The sequence below is a fragment of the Staurois parvus genome, unplaced genomic scaffold, assembly GCF_062004578.1.
Source record: "Staurois parvus isolate SC_StPar_1 unplaced genomic scaffold, SC_StPar_1.0 ptg001404l, whole genome shotgun sequence".
Taxonomy (NCBI): domain Eukaryota; kingdom Metazoa; phylum Chordata; class Amphibia; order Anura; family Ranidae; genus Staurois; species Staurois parvus.
This window is the reverse complement of record NW_028319200.1, coordinates 250,876-275,792: the sequence shown is the minus strand read 5'-3', so window position 1 is coordinate 275,792 and position 24,917 is coordinate 250,876. Positions and strand designations below refer to the sequence as shown.

Genomic DNA, 24,917 nt, shown 5'->3' with positions numbered 1-24,917 from the left:
TACATTTGCCTGCACCGGATTGCATGGTCAATTGTACGGTTGCCAAACGCTGCATGCTCACCTTTAGATCGATGTGGTGCTTTGCACAATGTGGTGATTGCAGCACAATTTGTTATGTGACAATCACAGCAGGACTGCACCACATTTTTTAGGTGCCATTAAAATGAATGGCACCTGAAAATTGCATTGTGCGATCTGTCATTTTAGCAGAGCGTTTTGAAATCGTGGGCAGAATTGCAGAGATTCTGCCCTCTATTCAAAACGCCCATTTATGGATGAAGCCTCATTCTCTCCCTTGTTCTCTCGCTCTTATTTTCTCCCTCATTCTTTTTCTCATCCTCTCCCTCATTCTCTTTCTCACTCTCTCATTTCTTCTCTCATTCCCTCTGGTTTTCACTCTCTCTTTCTCTGGACTGGTGGAGGAGGAAGACATGGGATGGAGGAGATGCAACTTGAGGAGGATGTGGGATGGAATAGATGGGACTGGAGGAGGACATGGGATGGGGAGATGAGACTGGAAAAGGAGGACAATGGGGGGGAGATAGAACTGGCGGAGGAGGACATGGGTTGGAAGAGATGGGATTGGAGGAGGAGGAGGAGGACATGAGATGGGGAGATGAGACTAGAAAAGGAGGACAATGGGGGGAGATAGAAGTGGCGGAGGAGGACATGTGATGGGGAGATGAGACTGGAAAAGGAGGACAATGGGGGGATATAGAAGTGGAGAAGGAGGACATGGGATGGGGAGATGAGACTAGAAAAGGAGGACAATGGGGGGAGATAGAAGTGGCGGAGGAGGACATGTGATGGGAAGATAAGACTGGAAAAGGAGGACAATGGGGGGATATAGAAGTGGAGAAGGAGGACATGGGATTGGGAGATGAGACTGGAAAATGAGGACAATGGGGGGAGATAGAAGTGGTGGAGGAGGACATGGGATGGAGGATATATCAAGCTGTAAGAGTGTTAAAATAAAGGTGGGTGCACTGACTCAGTGGGATGGCCAATGGGCTTAATATTTTTATAGTTGTTGATATTTTTTTTTGTAACTTTATTCTGCATAAAACATTTAACAGCATCATTTCATGAGATAACTTACGAGGGTGTATTTAGGGGCAGGGTAGGGGTTGGGTAGAGTAACTGGTGGCAAGTAACTTTTAAGACCTGGCTAGTAGCTCAGGACTTGAAATTTTGAGCCCTGGGCTAGATGCCACTGGATGTCCTCCAGCCAGGAAACAAGGCGGGCCCTATCTGACTTGCTGTAGCCACTACTGAACATTGTGAGAAGCTCACAGTGTGCAGTGAAATCAGATTAAGCAATTTTAGCACAGTAGAGGAGCCGGTACAACTGAGCAAGACTGAAGGGAAGGCTGATGTTCAGCTTTGACTATATGGCTGTCATAACCCACCAGACAGAGGATCCTACATTACCTTACCTGCAAGGCAGTTACTTTATCTTCATGCGTTCTCTCTGACCACAAGTTTTCCTGTGTTTCCAGGTCCCAGACATCAATCTTTCCACCATCTGCATAACAATAATTTGGTAAATTTTCCACACAATCAAGAATTGGTCACTATATATTTGTAATTAAAAATGAAACAAAAGAACACAGAATGCCAGAGCACTACATTTTAAAAAATTGTTCCAGATATATGATGTACTGCTGGCATAGTTATCCAAAGCCTGTTTTTATTAAATATATTTTAAAGTCCAAATAAATTTTGAGTTGATTTCAGGTGCATCAAAACAAAAGTCTTACCGTTCATTTTCTTGATCATTCAGACACAGCCTGAGCTGAAAATCCTGGCTGCATGCTGCAGGGAAGCACCGTTGCTCTCTGTATGGAAGCAGTAGCCTTTCTGCAGAGGTTTTGACATGCCCTCTGCCAATCAACATGGAGCATACGTTTTTCTGAGCTCAGGGGGCATGTTGGACCTCTGCTCTCACAGAGAGGGCAAGAGTCTTCCTCTACAGCAAACTGGGACTTAAAGCGGAACTCTACTCACTTTGGATCCAGCAATGCGGCGTCCTGGAGCTCCCCACCTGGCCGCTGACATCTTAGGGCAGCTGACCTCCAAGCCTTGACTGTTGGTCAGACAGGGATAACATCACTCCCATGCATGCGTGGGAGTTCAGTCATGTTCAGCATTGCCGAATTCGGACAGTGAGCTGCGCCTGCGTGGCACACTGTACAGGGGCGGACAGGCAGGTAGGCAACTTTAATGCAGAAGAGACAAAGCATGTCTCCTCTGCTTTAAAATTCCTGCCGGTTTGTCCTTTTTCATTTTTGACCTAAAGTTCCACTTTAATAATCACTGTAGCCCAACTGAGTTGGTTTTAACCGATTCTGGATGGGACTGAATGTCGATTGAGAAGCAGGTCTTTTTGCGCAACATCAGTACCTGACCCCAGATATCATCACGTGGACTTGGTGTGGTACGCTTCCTGTATATCGTGATCCAAATACACCAGCAAGTATCATCGGAATACAATCTCAAAGAATGGTGAACCGTCCCTTTAAATCCGCTGTACTACAGGTGGACCACTGTAAACACACTACTGCATAAACGTGTACGGTGCTTCTTGGTGCTCTTCCACCTCCAGCACTCTATTGCGCTCACTTCCAAGTTTGACCCCTATTGTCATGTCAAACTGCGCTTTTCCCTATAACCCAGGAGGGTATAACGGTACACAGATCTTCACCACCGTTAGCCAGCACGTTAAGCAGAACCAGATCGCTCCATATCTATACAGTGTTTGCTGTAAAACGTGTGCAGAAATCCCTTTTCCAAAATGGCGGCACGTGCACTTCCGGTTTGCGGCCTGACGTCATCGGCGTACCCTACGCGTTACGTCACATCACGTGACTTCATCAGGAGTACACTATTTATTTATAGCACTAGTTATGTGCAGTTTTTATGGGTGCTTATATGTATGCATTGGAAGACATCTGGTATAGCATACATTGATTCTCACAAGCACAGCTTTCTGTGTTTTCACTTTTATATATCCTCGTATTAGATTGTTAGCACCGTATTGATGTATATGCAGCGAAGGAAATAAGTATTTGACCCCCAGCTGATGTTGAATGTTTGCCCACTCAAGAAATGATCGGTCTAAAAATCGAATGGTAAATCAGTAAATTAATTTGTTAGACATGCATTTCTTTTGAATTCTTTGTTGCTATTCTCTCTCTCAGTGTTACAATACACTGAACATTCGATATTTCGACTGATCATTTCTTTGTGAGGGGCAAACATTCAAAATCAGCAGGGGACCAAATACTTATTTCCTTCACTGTATTGTTGCTCTGCATTTCTTCATTTTACTTTCGTTTCTACATGTGGGAACACATTATATGCTAGCCGCACAATTTCTTTAGGAGGTTCATTGAGCTGAAGGTTTTTTTATACACAGTACCTGACCCCACCAATGCTAATTTGGCCGCGACGGGCACAAATTCCCACAGACACACTCCAAAATCCTTTTGGGCTTGTTCACACTAGCTTTGGCCTCTAAAGAGCAGTCTGTGTTCAGATCGCATTTGACAACCGATGAGGAGGCATTTTATCGCCTCCTCACCACCTGCTTTAACCTCTTGATCCCTGCACTATGACGCTGAGACTGTGCGCACTGCACGCGGCTGTGGGGTGCTTGTAGTGCAGCCCCATTCACTTGAATGGATCGCATTCGGTAGGCATTACACCCACCGAAAGTGACGTAGTATAATTCCTGATGTGGCCATGAAGCAATGCCTCACAGCCATGGCATGTGCAGGGGGGGACTGACCATTCGGAAACTCGGGCCCGGGGTCAGTAAGGGGCCCCATGAGATGCCCCTGGTACCTTTCATAGGCTTTTTTGGGTATGGTTTGAGTGTGGGCGAGGACACAGGGGCCCCTTGACCCCCTATTGCCCAGGGCCCCATGAGTTGTCAGTCCGCCCCTGGGCATGTGTACACCCCCAGCCACTGCATCTGCAGCTAAATGGGGTAGCGGGGTTCAGCCGCCCTCCAACCACTAATGTAGTTGTTCCTACATGAGCTCATGTTCTGAAACATCTCTGGCCTAGCTTTATCATCTAGTGCTTTACTATATATAGCCAACACCTGGTCCAGTCTGGAATTATCACAGTTATGGTACCATCATGGACACATTCATCTATATCTTTCCATTTTTCCTGTTGCCAATATTATGATTGTGTCATGATCACTTCAAGTCAAGGCTAGGTATACAGGAAACGGTTTACAGATTATTATCATGTGTGTTTTTTCATTTTGTACCATTATGTGCAACATATTCTCATGGCTCTCTTCTTTTCTAATCATATAGTGCATAAACCCCCCTCCCCCATTGGCATAGTATTCACACCGTGGTGCAGGGACTTCTCTGCGCATGACGTCATCTTGGATGACCACATCATTTCCATCCTTCATCTTTCTCTGTTGGTGGTGGTGAGGTCCCCCTTCCTTTTTTGTTATTTTTACATCTGGGTATCATTACTGCAATAAACGGTTGAAATTGTTTTTCTATCAAGCCGCAGTCTGTCCTCATTGGGACCCCTTGACCTTAGGGATCCTTTCCCCCTGGTCTCCCCTTCTTTTTTCCTATACTAGTGTGAACTAGCCCTTATACATCCTTCCAAGAAGAGTGGAGGCTGTTATAACTGTAGAGGCGGAGACACCTCCATATTAACCAATTCAATACCGGGCACTTTTACACCTTCCTGCCCAGGCCAGTTTTCAGGTTTCAGCGCTCTCACACTTTGAATGACAATTGCGCAGTCATACAACATTGTACCCAAACTAAAATTTTATCATTTTCTTCACACAACTAGAGCTTTCTTTTGGTGTTATTTAATCACCGCTGGGGTTTTTATTTTTTGCTAAATTAACAAAAAAAGAGCAAAAATTTTGAAAAAAAAGTTTTTCTTTGTTTCTGTTAGAAAAGTTTGCAAATAAATAATTGTTCTTCATAAATTTAGGCCGAGATGTATTCTGCTACATGTCTTTGGTGAAAATAACCCAAATTAAGATGTATTTTTTAGTTTTATAGGAAAGTTATAGAGTTCACAACCTATGGTATAGATCTAAATATTGATCAATCCTGAAGTACTGACAGCCAATCTAATTTCTTGAGGTCCAAGAATGTCAGAACAGTACAGATATCCCCCAAATGTCAGGACAGTACAGATATCCCCCAAATGTCAGAACAGAACAGATATCCCCCAAATGTCAGGAAAGTACAGATATGCCCCAAATGTCAGGACAGTACAGATATCCCCCAAATGTCAGGACAGTACAGATATCCCCCAAATGTCAGGACAGTACAGATATCCCCCAAATGTCAGAACAGTACAGATATCCCCCAAATGTCAGGACAGTACAGATATCCCCCAAATGTCAGGACAGTACAGATATCCCCCAAATGTCAGAACAGTACAGATATCCCCCAAATGTCAGAACAGAACAGATATCCCCCAAATGTCAGGACAGTACAGATATCCCCCAAATGTCAGGACAGTACAGATATCTCCCAAATGTCAGTACAGTACAGATATCCCCCAAATGACCCCTTTTTGCAAAGTAGACAGTCCGACATACTTCATAAGAGGCATGGCGAGTTTTTTGAAGTTGTATTTTTTTTGTCATAATTTTTCGGAAAATGAAAAAATTAAAAAAATTAGTTTCACTATTTATTTTTTACATTTTGTCACCAGTGCAGTACAGCGTCATCATATAACTGGCATGGCGGTGATCAGGGACACTGGTGACAGTATGAAAAAAAATATATATTTTATTTTTTTTATTATTTTTTATTAAATTTGTTTTCTTTTTTTTAAGATTTGTTTTTTCATATTTCACTATGACCAAAGTAGTACAATGTTTCCATAGTAACATTGTACTACTTTGGGGAAGTGATCAGTACTTTTTTTTTTTTTTTTTTTTACACAATTTGCTTATAGCAAAGAATTACTTTGCTATAAGCAAGCATTTACCGAATGACATCGATTCATTCCGGACTTTTTTTTTTTTTTTTTGTGCATAGCTGTGGTTTGGCCACAGCTAATCACATGACATGTGCATGTGATTAGCTGTGACCATTCACAGCTAGACACTAGTATACAATGGATGGTATGAATGAAGCCATCCATTGTATACAACTGTCATGTGACCTGCTGTGATTGGTCACAGCAGGCCACATGGTACCGGCAATGGGGCCGATACTCAGATCTGTCATCGGCCGTGGCCGAGGTACACGGCCGGTGACAGATCGCGCCACTGCGCCGCTCTGCAGGAGCGCAATCTGCGCATGTGCGGGAGGGCGCCATATGGTGTCCACCCGGAACGCTGATGACATTTGCCGCCCGCCATTCGGCCATAGGGCGGGCGGCAAATGGTTAGACACACATCATTTTGAAATGGGAAGTAGGAAAACTCACCAGATCCAGATATGATCAGTTTACTGTCCGGGATGTGAACAATGGCTGAAACTGCTGAGAAAGTGTATATGCTTAGCAGAGGCTGACCTGAAAGGATTGAAATAGAGGAAAAATAAATTTAAAAAGCAGAGCAAGTGTGAATGAAACAGAAGGCATAAATGTGAAAAGAACAGAAGGTGACATCTCAAACAGAATGTAAGACAAGAAGATCCACAGAGCATTAAAATGAACTGACACCGTGCTTGCCTAGTTACACATTTTTGATCCTAATTCTGTGCAACTTTAAACTCGTGCGTGCTTGATCCCGAGCTCGGCTGTTTCCATCTATTCAGACACACAGCACGCTGGGGTATCGCCAGGTTTTGTATGACAACAGCCAAGCCTGTGAAAGCGGGGAAAGGGGAGAAGAGCTTCTGCAGATGTTCATTGTGTTGGATTGAGACCGGGCTCAGGGGAATATTTGGAGGGGAGCTACACTTAAAAAGGTTATTTTACCTTAGTGCAGAGAATGCATTAAACTGACATTAAACCTTTGTTGTTTTTATGTATTAAAATAATAAACATGCTATACTTACCTGCTCTGTGTAATGGTTTTGCACAGAGCAGCCCTGATTCTCCTTTTCTGGCTACTTGTCTGCAGCAAGTGCCCCCATAGCGATGCTATGGGGGCACTCGTGCATGCTCACTCCCGAGATGCCCTGTCTGCGTCTTGACACAAACCAGGTGGCTCAGCCACACACTTATATATAACGTTTGTGTATTTGTGCAGTAGAGGGTTTTTTTTACCTTAATGCATAAAATGCATTAAGGGAAAAAACCTTAAGGCTTTAGAACCACTTTAAAGTGGAGTTCCACTCAACCTATCAGAAAATAAAAGTCAGCAGCTACAAAAACTGCCACCTACCTGTCCCTCGGTCCCGTGGTGTGTCCCCTGCAGCCGATTTCATTGGCCACCTTGTATTCCAGGAGGCCGGCATCTTCAGTGTGGGCACCCAGCTGTGATAGCTTGCGGCTTCACAGCCAGGTACCCACTGCGCATGCGTGAGAAGTGCTGCGCTTCGTGAATGGTCCTGTAGTCTTCTGGGACCTGTCACGTGTCCCAAAAGACTACAGGGAGGGAGGGAGGACACCTTCCGCTTCCAATCGCCTAGGCCAGGGGTAGGCAACCTGAGAGCCGCAGGACTACAAGTTCCATCATGCCTCTGCAAGTCATAGCTGTAACTGTCAGTTTTGTAATCTTTGCAATGCCTCATGGGAAATGTAGTTCCACAACAGCTAGAGAGCGACGGTTGCCTACCCCTGGCCTAGGCGATCGGACCTGAAGTGGGAGCGGGTACCTGTCAAATTCGGGTACCCGTTCCCCAAAGGTGCCAATCCTTAAAGGGGAGCAGTCCTTGAAGTGGAACTTTCCCTTTTGGGTGGAGCTCCGCTTTAAGAGAGAACATGTATTGCATTGTACTAAATATGTACTAAATATGCCTAATATACTAAAACGTACAGTACACACTAATATACTACGGGTATTCACCACCTGGAAAATAACTTTGGAAAAACAATAAAAATCATGACATATCCCTGTGCTTTCCCCTTCTGTCAGCCCCTCCATCGGTTACCTGAAATCAGACTCCAGACTTTGATACTGCAGTCTGCTGATCCGCTGCAGACAAGGGGTTCATGTGGCGGTAAGAGACTGGAGTCTGAAAGGCAGAAACATGACATAAAATAGTTTATTTACAAAAAAAAGAGCAAGAATGACAGTGGGTACAGACTGCATTGAGAACAATAATGGTGTTGTCAGGGCTCCCAGGTGTGACCAGAGGTGTGTGACTGACGCAGGGAAACGCAGACTTCAGATATGTGATAAACAATATAATTTATTAACACTAACAATACAAACATAAACGCAGTGCAATACTAAACATAATACAGTGCAAACAAACCCAACCAACCACCCACAGATAACAGTACATACAAGCAAGCGTCGTCAGGCAGGCCGGGTCAATATCAATTGGGCAGGTAGGTACAGGGGGAGCAAGCGGAGATTGGTCTGGGTCACAGGCCAGGTTCAGCAGGTAGCAGGCAGCGTGGTACAGAGGGTCAGGCAGAGGGATGGTCAGACAAGCCAGGGATCAGAGCAGGGTCAGCAGAGAATCAGACAGGAACAGAGAGCAGGAACAGGATACAGGGCCCAAGAGAAACACAACACCAAGGCAGAGTCTGCAAGTCTGGCCATCCCTTAAATACCCCAGCATAATCAGTTCCAGGTGTTAGCTGGCTGCAAAGTTGAGTCTCTGATTGCTGGGAGCACCCGCTGGCCAGCCCTGGTACTGCAGATCAAAAGGCAGGTGAGTCCCACCATTGCTGGCTAGTCCATTCCTGACAGTACCACCCCCCCCTCAAGGAGCGGCCTCAGGACGCTCCAAACAGTCCTAGCTGGGCAAAATGTTCCACCGCCCGGGTCTGGTAACTGGCGGGATATCAAAGACTGGCAAACCGGGCAGGACTCCGGGCAGAGGCACATCGGGCAGGACTCCGGGCAGAGGCACATCGGGCTGGACTCCGGGCAGAGGCACATCGGATTACCGGGCGGGGCGGCGGGCGCCGGGCCCCCGGGGGGGGCGACGGGCGCCGGGCTCCCGGGCGGAGCGGCAGGCGCCGGACCCCCAGGCGGAGCGACAGGTCTCGGGCCCCCAGGCGGAGCGGCGGGCGCCGGACCCCCAGGCGGAGCGACAGGTCTCGGGCCCCCAGGCGGAGCGGCGGGCGCCGGACCCCCAGGCGGAGCGACAGGTCTCGGGCCCCCAGGCGGAGCGGCGGGCGCCGGACCCCCAGGCGGAGCGACAGGTCTCGGGCCCCCAGGCGGAGCGGCGGGCGCCGGACCCCCAGGCGGAGCGACAGGTCTCGGGCCCCCAGGCGGAGCGGCGGGCACCGAGTCACCAGGCACGACAGAGGGCACCGAGTCGTCTGGCAAGACTGCGGGCACCGAGTCGTCTGGCAAGACTGCGGGCACCGAGTCGTCTGGCAAGACTGCGGGCACCGAGTCGTCTGGCAAGACTGCGGGCACCGAGTCGTCTGGCAAGACTGCGGGCACCGAGTCGTCTGGCAAGACTGCGGGCACCGAGTCGTCTGGCAAGACTGCGGGCACCGAGTCAACTGGCGGAACAGCGGGCATCGAGTCAACTGGCGGAACAGCGGGCACCGAGTTGTCTGGCGGAACAGCGGGCATCGAGTCAACTGGCAAGACTGCGGGCACCGAGTCGTCTGGCAAGACTGCGGGCACCGAGTCGTCTGGCGGAACAGCGGGCATCGAGTCAACTGGCAAGACTGCGGGCACCGAGTCATCAGGTATCGGATTGTCTGGCTCGACAGCGGGCATCGGGTCACCAGGCATCAGGTCATTTGGCTTGCCAGCGGGCACCGCGTCATCTGGCAAGGCAGTGGGCACCGGGTCACCTGGATCAACAGCGGGCATCGAGTCAACTGGCCTAATAGGATCGTCGGGCTGGATCAGTTCATCATGCTGAGTAGCGGCATCAGGCAGAATGCAGGCATCCGGCTGAAGAGAGGCTTCAGACTGAGTAGAGGCTTCAGGCTGAACCACGGAAGGCAGGTTCACCGGTTTGGATACTGGCAGGATGGTATTGGTTGGAAAGAATTTTCGCTTTTTTCTGGTTTTAACTACTGGAGCACTGCAAGTAAACGCAGGTCTGCAAACGAATGGAGCAGCTGGAGACAGAGAAAAACTGGAGGATGGAACAGGAGAGGGAGCAGTTGCTACAGAGGGCTTTTTTACAGGGTTAAAGGCAGGATAGGTGCAGCGAGTGGGAACAGGGGACTGACATGCGGTAGATAGCCAAGTATACTGGGCTGTAACTGGAGGAGCTGGTGGGAATACAGGAGTAGAGTTAGAAGCAGGACTGGGTCTTTGTAAGCTGACTGAGGCTGGGTGTAACAAGTCTGTCCATGTCTGCAGTATGGGTTGAACAAAGCTGAGCTTACACAAAGCCTGTCTGGTCAATGACTGCACTGCGTTTATACAATCTCTTAGTGTCTGTGGTGAACATGTGGAATAACGCTCCAGAAAGTAACCCACATCATCCTCTAATAACCACACCAGGGACTCTACCTGGTCTGCACTAAATGGTGGCAAAAATTCATCCCTGCATTCGGGGGTACCAGATGAAACCAACTCTGCACAAACCTGAATCAATGGCTGCACCTCAGAGAACTCTGTGCCCTGATCTACTAGAACATGAGCGAGCCGTATACATTCTAGCAGTTCATCCCGGGGATACTCCTTCAGAGTTTGATAAGCATACTCCCTGTCATCAAACACTAGCAGATATAAATACGCAACCTCATCCAGATCCATCCTTCCCATCAACAAGCCAAGATGGCTTCCCTGTGCAGCCACTTCTGGTCAGGATTGGCCTTGGTGTAATGTCAGGGCTCCCAGGTATGACCAGAGGTGTGTGACTGAAGAAGGGAAACGCAGACTTCAGATATGTGATTAACAATGTAATTTATTAACACTAACAATACAAACATAAACGCAGTGCAATACTAAACATAATACAGTGCAAACAAACCCAACCAACCACCCACAGATAACAGTACATACAAGCAAGCGTCGTCAACCAGGCCGGGTCAATATCAATTGGGCAGGCAGGTACAGGGGGAGCAAGCGGAGATTGGTCTGGGTCACAGGCCAGGTTCAGCAGGTAGCAGGCAGCGTAGTACAGAGGGTCAGGCAGAGGGATGGTCAGACAAGCCAGGGATCAGAGCAGGGTCAGCAGAGAATCAGACAGGAACAGAGAGCAGGAACAGGATACAGGGCCCAAGAGAAACACAACACCAAGGCAGAGTCTGCAAGTCTGGCCATCCCTTAAATACCCCAGCATAATCAGTTCCAGGTGTTAGCTGGCTGCAAAGTTGAGTCTCTGATTGCTGGGAGCACCCGCTGGCCAGCCCTGGTACTGCAGATCAAAAGGCAGGTGAGTCCCACCATTGCTGGCTAGTCCATTCCTGACAGGTGTTCTATCACATTCAGTCAAACATTTCAAATGCCATGATCCAAGAATGCATTACATTAATATAGAGCAGGTTAGAGCAATACACTAACAGGACCAGCTATAATGTTACTACACTAAGGCAGCAAGAGTAAACATTTCCACAGCAGCAGCTAATAGAATTTTGACATAGTGGGGTTTATTTACTAAAGCTGGAGAGTCCAAAATCAGACTCCCTTCTGCATAGAAACCAATCAGCTTCTAACCTCAGCTTGTTCAATGAAGCTTTGGCAATGAAACCTGGAAGCTGATTGGTTTCTATGCAGAAGGGAGTCTGATTTTGGACTCTCCAGCTTTAGTAAATAAACTCCCGTGAGACTGCTAATATATTCTTACCCCAAAATTCTATCTAAGACAAGGTCAACTGGCGATAGGGCAGGGGCCGCCAGCCAGTCTCCCCCAAAGCCTCTCGGGCAACCTCCATGTTGAAATACAACTTTTTCTAGTCTGAAGGTGTCACCCATATAGTTAATCTATTAATCTATTCCTTGTAGGTCAGATTTCCAATACTTCAAGACAGAAAAAAGGCTCTGTGGATTGATACCTTCTGGAAGTCACATAGTGTATAGTCTTCCAGTATTAACAAATAGCAACTGCCCCAATCTATAACTGGCCTTTACGGCAAGGAGCACATGGAAGGGTGACGCATGTCAAACAACAACAAAGCAAAATTCCCAACTCAACTTATCGACCAGCCTGCAACCACCCGAATTGTTCTGTTAAAAACAGGGGTTTAGTTTGCACACATTTGCAAATACATTCGTAAACTGCAGAGCCTCTTCAAGGCACACCAGTATTCTCTGCATTTCTAACTCTATAAAATTTGAGGGCCTGCATAGTAGAGACACATGCATAATAATGGACAGACTAAGGGCAAGTAAGCCTGGAGGGAGCCCACCGCTCCTTAAAGGCACATGGGCGGACTGGACACCCAGCATATAACACAATGGCAGTTAAGGTGTCTAGGGCGCCCCTCACCAGTAGACCAACAGCCTTTAACCTCCCTGGTAGTATTCCCAAGTGTAGCTCGGGGTAAAGTTTCAGCACCACAAGCGGTAACCCCCCTGAGCTACACTCAGGAATACACCGCAGCGCTGCTCTGGGATCTCTTCTTTACTTACCTTGTCCTTCGCAAAATCGTTTTCAGTGACTGATGAGGAATTTCCCCCACCAATCATTATCACTCAATTCTGCAAGTGGTTCTGATTTACTATCGCTGTTCTCTAGCCGGTCTAAAACTGCTTTTGACCTAAAGGGACGCTTTTTGGACGCCATGGACGTTTCTCAGTTTCCAGGCAGAAAGAACAGTAAAAATGCAGGCAGGGCGCCGGACAAAGCACTCGGGACAAAATGTATGTGAAATGGTTTGACACAGGAATGTTATACTATGTGATTTTAGTGATTTTAGGGAATGTCACTTTTTGATATTTTTAAATTTCCCACCAGTTCCGTCCCCCGTACGTCCCGACGCTCGCAGGGAACGGAACCCGGAAGACAGATGCCGGCATCGGCCGGAGGACATTGCCGGGGACACTGCAGGGGGGACATCGCGGGAGCGCAGGACAGGGTAAGTAAAGAAGAGATCCTGGAGCAACGCTGCAGTGTATTCCCGAGCGTAGCTCGGGGGGGGTTACCGCTTGTGGTGCTGAAACTTTACCCCGAGCTACACTCGGGAATACTACCAGGGAGGTTAAAGGCGCCCTAGACACCTTAGCTGCCATTGTGTTATATGCTGGGTGTCCAGTCCGCCCATGTGCCTTTAAGGAGTGGTGGGCTCCCTCCAGGCTTACTTGCCCTTAGTCTGTCCATTATTATGCATGTGGCTCTACTATGCAGGCCCTCAAAATTTATAGAGTTAGAAATGCAGAGAATACTGGTGTGCCTTGAAGAGGCTCTGCAGTTTACGAATGTATTTGCAAATGTGTGCAAACTAAACCCCTGTTTTTAACAGAACAATTCGGTTGGTTGCAGGCTGGTCGATAAGTTGAGTTGGGAATTTTTCTTTGTTGTTGTTTGTCATGCGTCACCCTTCCATGTGCTCCTTGCCATAAAGGCCAGTTATAGATTGGGGCAGTTTCCATTTGTTATTACTGGAAGACTATACACTATCTGACTTCCAGAAGGTAGCTATCCACAGAGCTTTTTTTCAGGCTTTAAGTATTGGAAATCTGACCAAGTTCTGACCTACAAGGAATAGACTAACTATATGGGTGACAATAATAAATCAAAACTCTATAACTTCCCACAGAAAAGTCAAACTTTCACCCTTGAAAGTGCAAAATGACATAAACCTTTTCAATATGGGTGACACCTTCAGACTAGAAAAAGATGTATTTCAACACGGAGGTTGCCCGAGAGGCTTTGGGGGGAGACTGGCTGGCAGCCCCTGCCTATAGTCTTCCAGTATGCCTAGGATACAGCAATTAGGTTCTAGTGGGACAGTGACCTGGAATACCCTATATACAGTATCCACTATCTCTGTCCAATAACATAAATCTTTGATGTGGAAACAAGACAAAGATATGAACTCATGACAAGATAAAGAGAAAAAAAATGACAGTTGTGTCCTATTTTTACACTGTTTTTACTTACTTAGTTGTGTTTCCCCCAGTGAGACCAAAACCACACATGTGACCGCGCCGGTGTGACCGCAAAGCGTCTTCAACTCTGAGGCGGAGAAGACATCCCATACACGCACTGATGTATCCCAGCTGTCACAGGTATAGGCAAAGGGGGAGATGTACAGGGAAAGGACAGGAGGAAGCAGAAGAGGAACATGGTAAACACGGGGAGGAATATGTCATCATGTAGCTGGCTAGTGTTGGGGAGATAAAAACCCTGCAATGCTTATTCAGGAATGAGCATCTTGTGATTGTACAATCATCTGGAAATATAAACCCACTAGACCTCGTTGAAGGAAAAAATACAGGCGGGGTGAGTGAGAGAGCAACCAATCCAAACCCACCTTTACATTTTTTTTCCTATCTCTTGTCTGAATTGATATTACCCAATGGGAAAAGATATGGCAAAAGAGAACATGCACACGGCTGCATAAGGGTCATACAGCATACGCTTGTGCCAGCCGTCTGTCAAAATAATGACAGCCTAAAATATGCAGCAGCTGTACGCCGATATATGCACATCCATGCGGTATTTTGGAGCTAGGGTGTGCGTATATCGGTGTACAGCCGCTGCATAATTCAGCCTGTCCTTGATTTTGACAGGTTGATGGCAGCAAACTACACGCTGCATTTATGACTCAAGCGTACACATTGCGGCCGCATCCAAGTACCCAAATACTGACTTCGGCTATTACAAAGGCCGGTACTTCAGTAAAGACCCTTACTATCCTTTATTACATCAAATGGCTAAAAAACCAACTTGATAGGTACACTGGTGCGTTTCAGCAACCCCAGGCCTTACTCATAACTACTAACTATAGTGGCTAAGAGGACCAGAGAGGCTGAAATGTGCTACTGTGCCTGTCGAGCTGCATATTTCAGCCTGCCATTGACTTTGACCGGTTGCTGGCAGCGGGCTATACACTGCACTTGTACTATAGGTAGTTATTAAGAGGTTGTTAATTATGTTATCGTGTCACCCAATGTTTGGTTTCCATTCAGTAGCCAAAAAAGGCATTCAAAAAAAGGGGGTTTGTGAAAAGAGATTCACAGAAAAGCGGCTACATTATGAACAGACCGTGACACTCAGAAAATTTTCCAAAGATTGTGCTTTATTACACAGATATAAATATGACATATGGGCATTCGCCCTGGTTTACCATCACCTCAGTATGAGACAATAACACACAGACCTAAAACCATATAAAATGACATCAAGACCGGTCTAAATGTATGTGCAACAGAGAAAGTGACTGCAAGAGTCTAAATTCTCTGTAGTACAAACACATAGGGTAAACACTTCCCAAAAGAGGTGTATCCAAAAATTATACCATAGGTATACCATAATATTGAATAATGAATTTACACCAATATCATAATGGTGAATCCCGAACAGGGAATCCAAAAATTATACTATGGATATACGTATATCACATGTATGAAATGCAGTAAGCACAATAAGCGTGAAGAGGGGAACAGTAAGCCTCAGGCCTGTTTGGAAAAAGACATAAATGTCAAATATATGATGCAATACATTCCTGTGCCGGCACACGTGGTTGGGGCCCGTTCATCTGTAATGTGAACAGCTGTATCATAAAGCTCTTGAATGGAAATAAGCCCCATTTATTCCCAAGATGGGAGAAAAGGTGCAGATTGCAGCACTCTGCTTGAAATGGTGTCTTCACCACTGTATGTGGACTACACGCCACCCTTTGTAGGAAAAGCAAGACATATCCCAAGGAATCTTCTGCCTGTTGAACTATATGCGGTATGTCCTGTATCCTATACAAAGCACCATAATGTCCCCATCCTGTAGTGAAACAAATAATGTGGGAAGTCACTGACAGAGCTTGCACTCAATAAGATATGTAGGTCATATTGATCACAGAGGACCGTATATCTAATGTCCTGTAACAATCCACTCACCACCTGTGCCGTGGATAAAGGGAATGAAAGAGATGTCCTTCATGGATATTGCCAAACACGGCCACAGAGGCCCAGGAACCACCGCTGACATCCGCCGATATACCGCGGGTTCCAGCCCCCTCTCAGCGCCTGTGCTGCTCACGCTTGCCTCATGGCATGTGAAGATGGCTTCCTCCTTATGGGTCAGCGTGCGTTCCACCTAGTGTGCATGACCGGAAGTGACGTATCTGACGTATGACGTCAACGCGTTTCGCCAATGGGCGTATCTCACTCAGCTTCGTCACGGTCTGTTCATAATGTAGCCGCTTTTCTGTGAATCTCTTTTCACAAACCCCCTTTTTTTGTATACACTGCACTTGAACCACACACGGTCATAAACATGTGCATATTACAAACATATCATAAACCAGTCCCATAATTGGTGAAAAAAGATATTGGATACAAGTTGAACACAAGCACGAGCACCTTCTTTTTTCACCAATTATGAGACTGGTTTATGATATGTTTGTAATATGCACAGGTTTATGACCATGCGCGGTTCATTTGTTTTTTAAATTTAAAATTTTTTTAGGTAATTTTACACATATACAGGACTGCTGCAACCAGGTCTGGTTTGTTTTACTGAGTGTTAAACATCCATAGGCGCAGGAGCACTTTTTTATTTAATATACACTGCACTTGTGACACTTGGGCAGAGATTCACACCTGAATGCAGGGTGGATAAAAATCAATGATTTGTTTTTTAAAATTAAAAAAAATCGGATTTTTTTTATTTAAATCGGATTTTTTTGATTAAAATCGGATTTGTTTTATTTAAATAGATTTTTTTAAATAAAATGCTTTTTGAGGAAAATATATTACCATCCAAAGGTTATTCCATCATGAAATAAAGATTAGTTTTTTAATTATGTAGAATAAGGCTGTATACGTTTAATTTTTTTGGTAAATAAATCCCATGAATCCATTCACAATGTCAGGCTCTTCCAGAGGATTTTGTAAGATTATTGGGCAGTTTCTCTGCCTACAAGATATTATCACAGATGATTGGTTTACTTTTGCAGTTCTCAAAACTGAATTGGACTCAGCGGAGATCACATGACTCTTCTTCACAGCAAAAATGTTATAACATGAACAGAGTTAAGAAAAAGACCTTCATCCTAACTTCTACAAACCTCTGAATACAGAATCAACCCCTTCAGTGCTAAGGTGCAAGAAGTTCAGTGAATAGAATAGAAACAATATTTTTCTGATTGTTTGGAGTGGAATAGATCTGCACAAGAAGAAAGTGAAACTCAGTGTGAGGAGGAAGGGGCTGACAGTGTGAGGAGGGAGGGGCCGACGGTGCGAGGAGGGAGGGGCCGACGGTGCGAGGAGGGAGGGGCCGACAGTCTAAGTTTCTTCAAATATATATATTTTGTTTAGCCAAATTAGTTACCAAACATAGATGTTTAAGCCAATCACATATGCTGGAATGTTATTGTTTCAGATGAATAAATCTATTTAAATTGTTATTATTAAGGTAATGAGTATTTTTCTCCTTCCTAAGTACAACAGAAAAGTTGTCCAAATATGAATGATTAACCTATTAAACTGGGGATAAACAAAATATTATGAAAAGTTGCTATTCTAAAAATCTTCATCTACTTGCATATTAAAGTTATACCAGCAAGAATTAGTCTTTATGTAGAAAACTAGGATTTACATCAAGCCGTACTGACTCGTGATTTAAATCGTGATTTAAATCAGTTTGATTTAAATCAAATCCACCCTGCCTGAATGTATGATTTACAGCCGTGTATATGTGCCCAAATACAGGATTCAACTTTTTATAAACAGGTCATTACAAACGCAGGCCAGCACTCCAGTGAAGATCCTTGGTATCCTGTATTATATCAAACAGCTAAAAAAAAACAGCTTGATAGGTACGCTAACGCGTTTCAGCAGCTTGGGCCTTACCCATAGTTACTGACTACTTTCCTGTAATAAAGGATACCAAGGATCTTTACTGGAGTGCCGGCCTGTATTTGAAATAATCTGTTTATTAAAGGTTGGGGCGAGTATTTGGGTACATGGATACGGCCATAAAGCATATGTTCAGGCAGAATTCTCTGCCTGAGAGTCACAAGTGCAGCGTATAGCCTGCTACCAGCAATCTGTCAGGCTGAAATATGCAGCGGCTGTAAAGCTCGGCAGGTACGCTGAAGCATTAGCAAGTAGCTATGAGTAAGGCCCAGAGCGACTGAAATGCATCAGTGTACCGGTCAAGCTGTTTTTTAGCCATTTGATGCAGTAAAGGATGCGAACGATCTTTACTGGAGTAAAAGCCTGTCTTTGTAATGATCATTACTGAAGCAGCTTGCCAGAGCAAAAGCTGAACACCAGTGTTCCTTGATGAATAGCATTGGGTGAGGTGAATGAGTGCAGCTTTCTTCCTTTGCATAACATGTAAACAGGACCCTCAATGTATATTTTTAAAAAACTCCTGCTTGTCTCACCTCCCAGAAATGACATATCTATCGTGAATGAGAACAGCAGTTATAATATCACTGTGCCCTTCCAAACTGTGAACAAGGAACTGGGAGTCCTGCAGTGGAGAGGGATCTATGGGAAAATGTGATATAATTATGAGCATAACCCCCATTATCCCCAAAATAAGGTGTCACAGTGAAAGGAATTCATTAATCCACAATGTGCACAAGGCAAAAGGGATGGAACAGATAGAGAGGAAAGATGAATCCGTAACGGTGATAGAAGCAATAAAGAAAAAACAAACAAGAGCAAAAGTTAAACCCCCATACTGGAAAAACAATTACATACAATGTAAAAAAATTCCAACAGACAAAGTGGAACCACTAAAGGCTCAGCTCACCCAACTGTGATATCTTAGACTGAATCACTGGCTAACTATTCATTACCATTCAGGGCAAAATGACAGGTTCTCTTGAATGTTCTCACCCTATCCAGCCTTTGATAGTCCCCTTTGCCAGGTTCTCACCCTATCCAGCCATTGATATTCCCCTTTCCCAGGTTCTCACCCTATCCAGCCGTTGATATTCCCCTTTGCCAGGTTCTCACCCTATCCAGCCTTTGATAGTCCCCTTTGCCAGGTTCTCACCCTATCCAGCCATTGATATTCCCCTTTCCCAGGTTCTCACCCTATCCAGCTGTTGATATTCCCCTTTGCCAGGTTCTCACCCTATCCAGTCTTTGATATTCCCCTTTGCCAGGTTTTCACCCTATCCAGCCGTTGATATTCCCCTTTGCCAGGTTTTCACCCTATCCAGCCGTTGATATTCCCCTTTGCCAGGTTCTCACCCTATCCAGCCGTTGATATTCCCCTTTGCCAGGTTTTCACCCTATCCAGCCGTTGATATTCCCCTTTGCCAGGTTCTCACCCTATCCAGCCGTTGATATTCCCCTTTGTCAGGTTCTCACCCTATCCAGCCGTTGATATTCCCCTTTGCCAGGTTCTTACCCTATCCAGCCATTGATATTCCCCTTTTCCAGGTTCTCACCCTCTCAAGCCATTGATATTCCCCTTTGCCAGGTTCTCACCCTATCCAGCCGTTGATATTCCCCTTTGCCAGGTTCTCACCCTATCCAGCCCTTGATATTCCCCTTTTCAAGGTTCTCACCCTATCCAGCCGTTGATATTCCCCTTTTCAAGCTTCTCACCCTATCCAGCCATTGATATTCCCCTTTGCCAGGTTCTTACCCTATCCAGCCATTGTTATTCCCCTTTGCCAGGTTCTCACCCTATCCAGCCGTTGATATTCCCCTTTCCCAGGTTCTCACCCTATCCAGCGTTGATATTTCCCTTTGCCGGGTTCTCACCCTATCCAGCCGTTGATATTCCCCTTTCCCAGGTTCTCACCCTATCCAGCCGTTGATATTTCCCTTTGCCAGGTTTTCACCCTATCCAGCCATTGATATTCCCCTTTGCCAGGTTCTCACCCTATCCAGCCGTTGATATTCCCCTTTGCCAGGTTCTCACCCTATCCAGCCGTTGATATTCCCCTTTTCAAGCTTCTCACCCTATCCAGCCGTTGATATTCCCCTTTCCCAGGTTCTCACCCTATCCGGCCGTTGACATTTCCCTTTGCCAGGTTCTCACCCTATCCAGTCATTGATATTCCCCTTTGCCAGGTTCTCACACTATCCAGCCTTTGATATTCCCCTTTGCCAGGTTCTCACCCTATCCAGCCGTTTATATTCCCCTTTGCCAGGTTCTCACCCTATCCAGCCATTGATATTCCCTTTTGCCAGGTTCTCACCCTATCCAGCCGTTGATATTTCCCTTTGCCAGGTTCTCACCCTATCCAGCCGTTGATATTTCCCTTTGCCAGGTTCTCACCCTATCCAGCCGTTGATATTCCCCTTTGCCAGGTTTTCACCCTATCCAGCCGTTGATATTCCCCTTTGCCAAGTTCTCACCCTATCCAGCCGTTGATGCTCCCCTTTCCCAGGTTCTCACCCTATCCAGCCATTGATATTTCCCTTTGCCAGGTTCTCACCCTATCCAGCCGTTGATATTCCCCTTTGCCAGCTTCTCACCCTATCCAGCCGTTGATATTCCCCTTTGCCAGCTTCTCACCCTATCCAGCCATTGATATTCCCCTTTGCCAGGCTTCTCTGCCGCTCTGTCAGCTGGAGCCATGAGTCTAACTGTGAACAGTGTCAGAGCATACAGCGGGTTAATGATCTGTTCCCCTCTCTCACATGACTGTGTTTTGGACCTGTAAGAGCTCTCTCCACCTTTAGCAACATGTTACATGTGACAACCATATTTAGGATACCATGTTGCTAAGCACCCCAACCCTCACCCCGAGTCCCATAGAAGCAAGTGGGAGTTCCTCTCCCCCACAGCAGCTGTCACTTTTAAAATCATCCAGGCTGTGTTGTGCAGAGATCTGTGAATGAATAAACTACAAGTACTGTCTGCCAATGCGGCAGATGGACTTGTAGTTCTCAATGGACAACAACTACGCTGATCAGCGCACTCATAGCCACTTGACACTTCCTGCAGCTCAGTAACTAAAATTCCATACAGAAGTACTAGCAGAGAGCTATAGGAAATGTCTGCATGAGTCTGACATTGCACCTACAGTCTACTGACCTGTTTAAAAAAAAATAATTGCACATTTTTTTTACCTGCAAAACATGTGCATTATTTTTTTTTTAAATATATCTATTTTATTAATTTTCCAATTTCAACCTATTTCGTACAATAAGAATAAGCTCTCATATCATTACATATTAATATAAAAATACAAATACAAAAACAAAATACAATTTTACCTTCTCCCATACAAACCCACCCCCTCCCCAACCTACCCTCAACTTCAACAACCCCCCCCCCCCAACCCACCCCCAACTCCCCCCCCACCCAATCTTTTTCCCCTAGCTCCACGTTCTTCACCCCTTGTGGAAGTCCTCGGGATTTCCTCATCCACTTTTTATCTTACTTTCTACATTTAATTATACACTTCCTCTCATCTCTATTTCTCTTCTTTCAGCATATTTATTTGATCTCTTAAACGCTTCCCATTTTTCCTACCTCTTACGGAATCTCTCTGTTTTATCTTCATGCATAAAAACATGTGCATTTATTAGTTTTTTCTTAAAGGTGGACATAAAAGTACCCTGGACAAAAATGAGCCCTTGCAGTGCAGAGTCAGGGGCGGGTGGAGTTCCCATTTAATGGAATTACTTGAAGACGCCCAATAGACCTTTATTGCGAAAACAAATTCAGTTCATAAAATAGAAGAGCACTGTATGTAAAAATACAAAGGGCCTCATCTATAAAGCAGTGGTATGGCCTTATGGCAATATGCTTTATAAATGTGCTTAGTTCAGAGTCCCACTAATAAAACGAACTGGAAAAAAAGTGGGAAGGAAACCCTGGTCGGGCAATCTGTCAAGCCTCTCCTTCAAAAGGGATCACTTTGTTCAGTGTTAATAGTCCCCCAGACAAAAGCTGGCCATACACTGACCACCATGTGGCCATCCCCACTCAATAGGTTTATTGACTTCTGTCAACAGGACCTGCTACAAAGCTTTCCTGGATCAGCAGCTGCAGCCAGTCAAGGACTCATCGCTGTCAGAAAGAAGTGTCCCAGTGGGGGGGATTCCTCTATCCACCTTGTTCATATACTGTACAGTAGATGGAGGAATCTGATAGTATTTTTGTTTATCCCGCTCAGTCCTCTGTAGGTCGATCATTTTCATTTCCATCAAACGATGGGCCAGCCTTACCTTCCTATCACATTACCCCGTCCATATCAATATAGAGATCCAGCAGGAGATTCTTCCCCATTGAGATCTGATGTGTTTTCAAAGTGTCCCTTTCATTTTTTTGAGCCGTGTATTTATCGGCAGCTCTTAATCTATGATTCCCGTCTCACCTCGACCCTTCAGTTTTACTTTTGGAGCAGGCTGAGCAGTTGTCTTTTTCGGAGCTGTGCTAGGAGGAGTTCGCTTTTTCACTGGAGGCTCCGGGAGCGAGGATGGTTCCAAGCTGCAAGGACAAATGGACAAAACTGATAGACAAAGAAAGCCCCTAAAATTAATTGATCGTATTTCAAAAGAACAAAAAAAAGCAATAAAGGTGCACAGCGTACCAACACATCCAATCATATCTCATGGAAATCTTATACGTTGCTGTGGATAAGTGAATCCCGCATATCATAGCTGTACTTAGTACTTCTTTACTGAATAATCCTTTTTTTTATTGTGCTTTCCACGAAAGGTTAAAGCTGAACAGCAGGCACAAATACTTCTACTCAAATATAGTCATCAATACCCAAAAAGGATATAAACCCGTTTTCTAGATATTGCCTTGTAAAGTTGCAGTGACACCATCACTGTGCTGTACATAGTCTATGCAGAGAAAAGAACTGTGGGAGAGGCCCAGGAGGCCAAACCCACTACAGGCAACCCTGCCGAAAACAACAGGAGGGGGCGGAGAAGAAACAACCACTTTTGTCAGCTCTATTGACAGGAAAGGCCCTTTGGGGTGCAAAGCGAGCTCCTCTTTACTCTTGTCCATAGAAAGCAGATAATGCCATTGGACTTCTTCCCACTGCACACTGGATCGGCCTGGATGTCCACCTCAGTTCGGGGAACCAATACATAAACAAAGCAAAAGAAGAGAGCGCTAAAGAAGAGGGCTTTGCAACTGAAACTCGTCAGCTGTGCCCCTGCGTATGCACACGTTTCCTGTGATGGGACTGGTTCTGATATATGCAATATATGAAATTTATGAAATTTCCACTCACCTGCTCGCCAATGGCGAGTGGAAATTATGGTGGGGGCGAGTGTGCCCCCAGGGCCGTCTTGCTGAGCAGGCTTGGAGCTCAGACCGGATCTGTCAGTGGCACTGGGAGCCGTCAGACTGCTCAATAACTGAGCGCAGTGAAAGCAAAGGAAGGAGTGTGTGCTGTGCTCTCTGCTTCCCCCTAGAGTACAGTACCCGGCTCTGTGAGTGAACAACGAAATACTGCAACTTTTTATAGGGGTGGGGTGTGTGTGTGTGTGTGTCTGTGTATGCATGTGCATGTGTCTGTGTGTATGTACATGTGTGTACATGTGTCTGTGTGTGTGTACATGTGTGTGTATGTACAGTCAGGTCCATAAATATTGGGACATCGACACAATTCTAACATTTTTGGCTCTATACACCACCACAATGGATTTGAAATGAAACAAACAAGATGTGCTTTAACTGTAGACTGTCAGCTTTAATTTGAGGGTATTTACATCCAAATCAGGTGAACGGTGTAGGAATTACAACAGTTTGCATATGTGCCTCCCACTTGTTAAGGAACCAAAAGTAATGAGACAATTGGCTTCTCAGCTGTTCCATGGCCAGGTGTGTGTTATTCCCTCATTATCCCAATTACAATGAGCAGATAAAAGGTCCAGAGTTCATTTCAAGTGTGCTATTTGCATTTGGAATCTGTTGCTGTCAACTCTCAAGATGAGATCCAAAGAGCTGTCACTATCAGTGAAGCAAGCCATCATTAGGCTGAAAAAACAAAACAAACCCATCAGAGAGATAGCAAAAACATTAGGCGTGGCCAAAACAACTGTTTGGAACATTCTTAAATAGAAGAAACGCACCGGTGAGCTCAGCAACACCAAAAGACCCGGAAGACCACGGAAAACAACTGTGGTGGATGACCAAAGAATTCTTTCCCTGGTGAAGAAAACACCCTTCACAACAGTTGGCCAGATCAAGAACACTCTCCAGGAGGTAGGTGTATGTGTGTCAAAGTCACCAATCAAGAGAAGACTTCACCAGAGTGAATACAGAGGGTTCACCACAAGATGGAAACCATTGGTGAGCCTCAAAAACAGGAAGGCCAGATTAGAGTTTGCCAAACGACATCTAAAAAAGCCTTCACAGTTCTGGAACAACATCCTATGGACAGATGAGACCGACATCAACTTGTACCAGAGTGATGGGAAGAGAAGAGTATGGAGAAGGAACTGCTCATGATCCTAAGCATACCACCTCATCAGTGATCATGGTGGTGGTAGTGTCATGGCGTGGGCATGTATGGCTGCCAATGGAACTGCTTCTCTTGTATTTATTGATGATGTGACTGCTGACAAAAGCAGCCGGATGAATTCTGAAGTGTTTCGGGAATATTATCTGCTCATATTCAGCCAAATGCTTCACAACTCATTGGACGCTTCACAGTGCAGATGGACAATGACCCAAAGCAGACTGCAAAAGCAACCAAAGAGTTTTTTAAGGGAAAGAAGTGGAATCTTATGCAATGGCCAAGTCAATCACCTGACCTGAATCCGATTGAGCATTTCACTTGCTGAAGACAAAACTGAAGGGAAAATGCCCCAA

At 45.5% G+C, this 24,917-nt stretch overlaps 1 protein-coding gene across 1 annotated transcript in view; it reads right to left on the bottom strand.

Annotated features, from left to right (window-relative positions):
• The window catches only part of LOC149436188 (NACHT domain- and WD repeat-containing protein 1-like), a gene marked incomplete at its 3' end in the record, with an annotated part of 85,405 nt that overhangs the window by 47,062 nt on the left and 13,426 nt on the right, over window positions 1-24,917 (bottom strand). The window contains exons 4-9 of the mRNA XM_089661915.1: window positions 22,459-22,571; window positions 18,550-18,655; window positions 14,100-14,218; window positions 8,055-8,138; window positions 6,442-6,528; window positions 1,437-1,525 (exon numbers count right to left, since the gene is read on the bottom strand). Coding sequence (XP_089518041.1) covers window positions 1,437-1,525; window positions 6,442-6,528; window positions 8,055-8,138; window positions 14,100-14,218; window positions 18,550-18,655; window positions 22,459-22,571 — 598 coding nt within the window. The remainder of the gene's footprint in view (window positions 1-1,436; window positions 1,526-6,441; window positions 6,529-8,054; window positions 8,139-14,099; window positions 14,219-18,549; window positions 18,656-22,458; window positions 22,572-24,917) is intronic.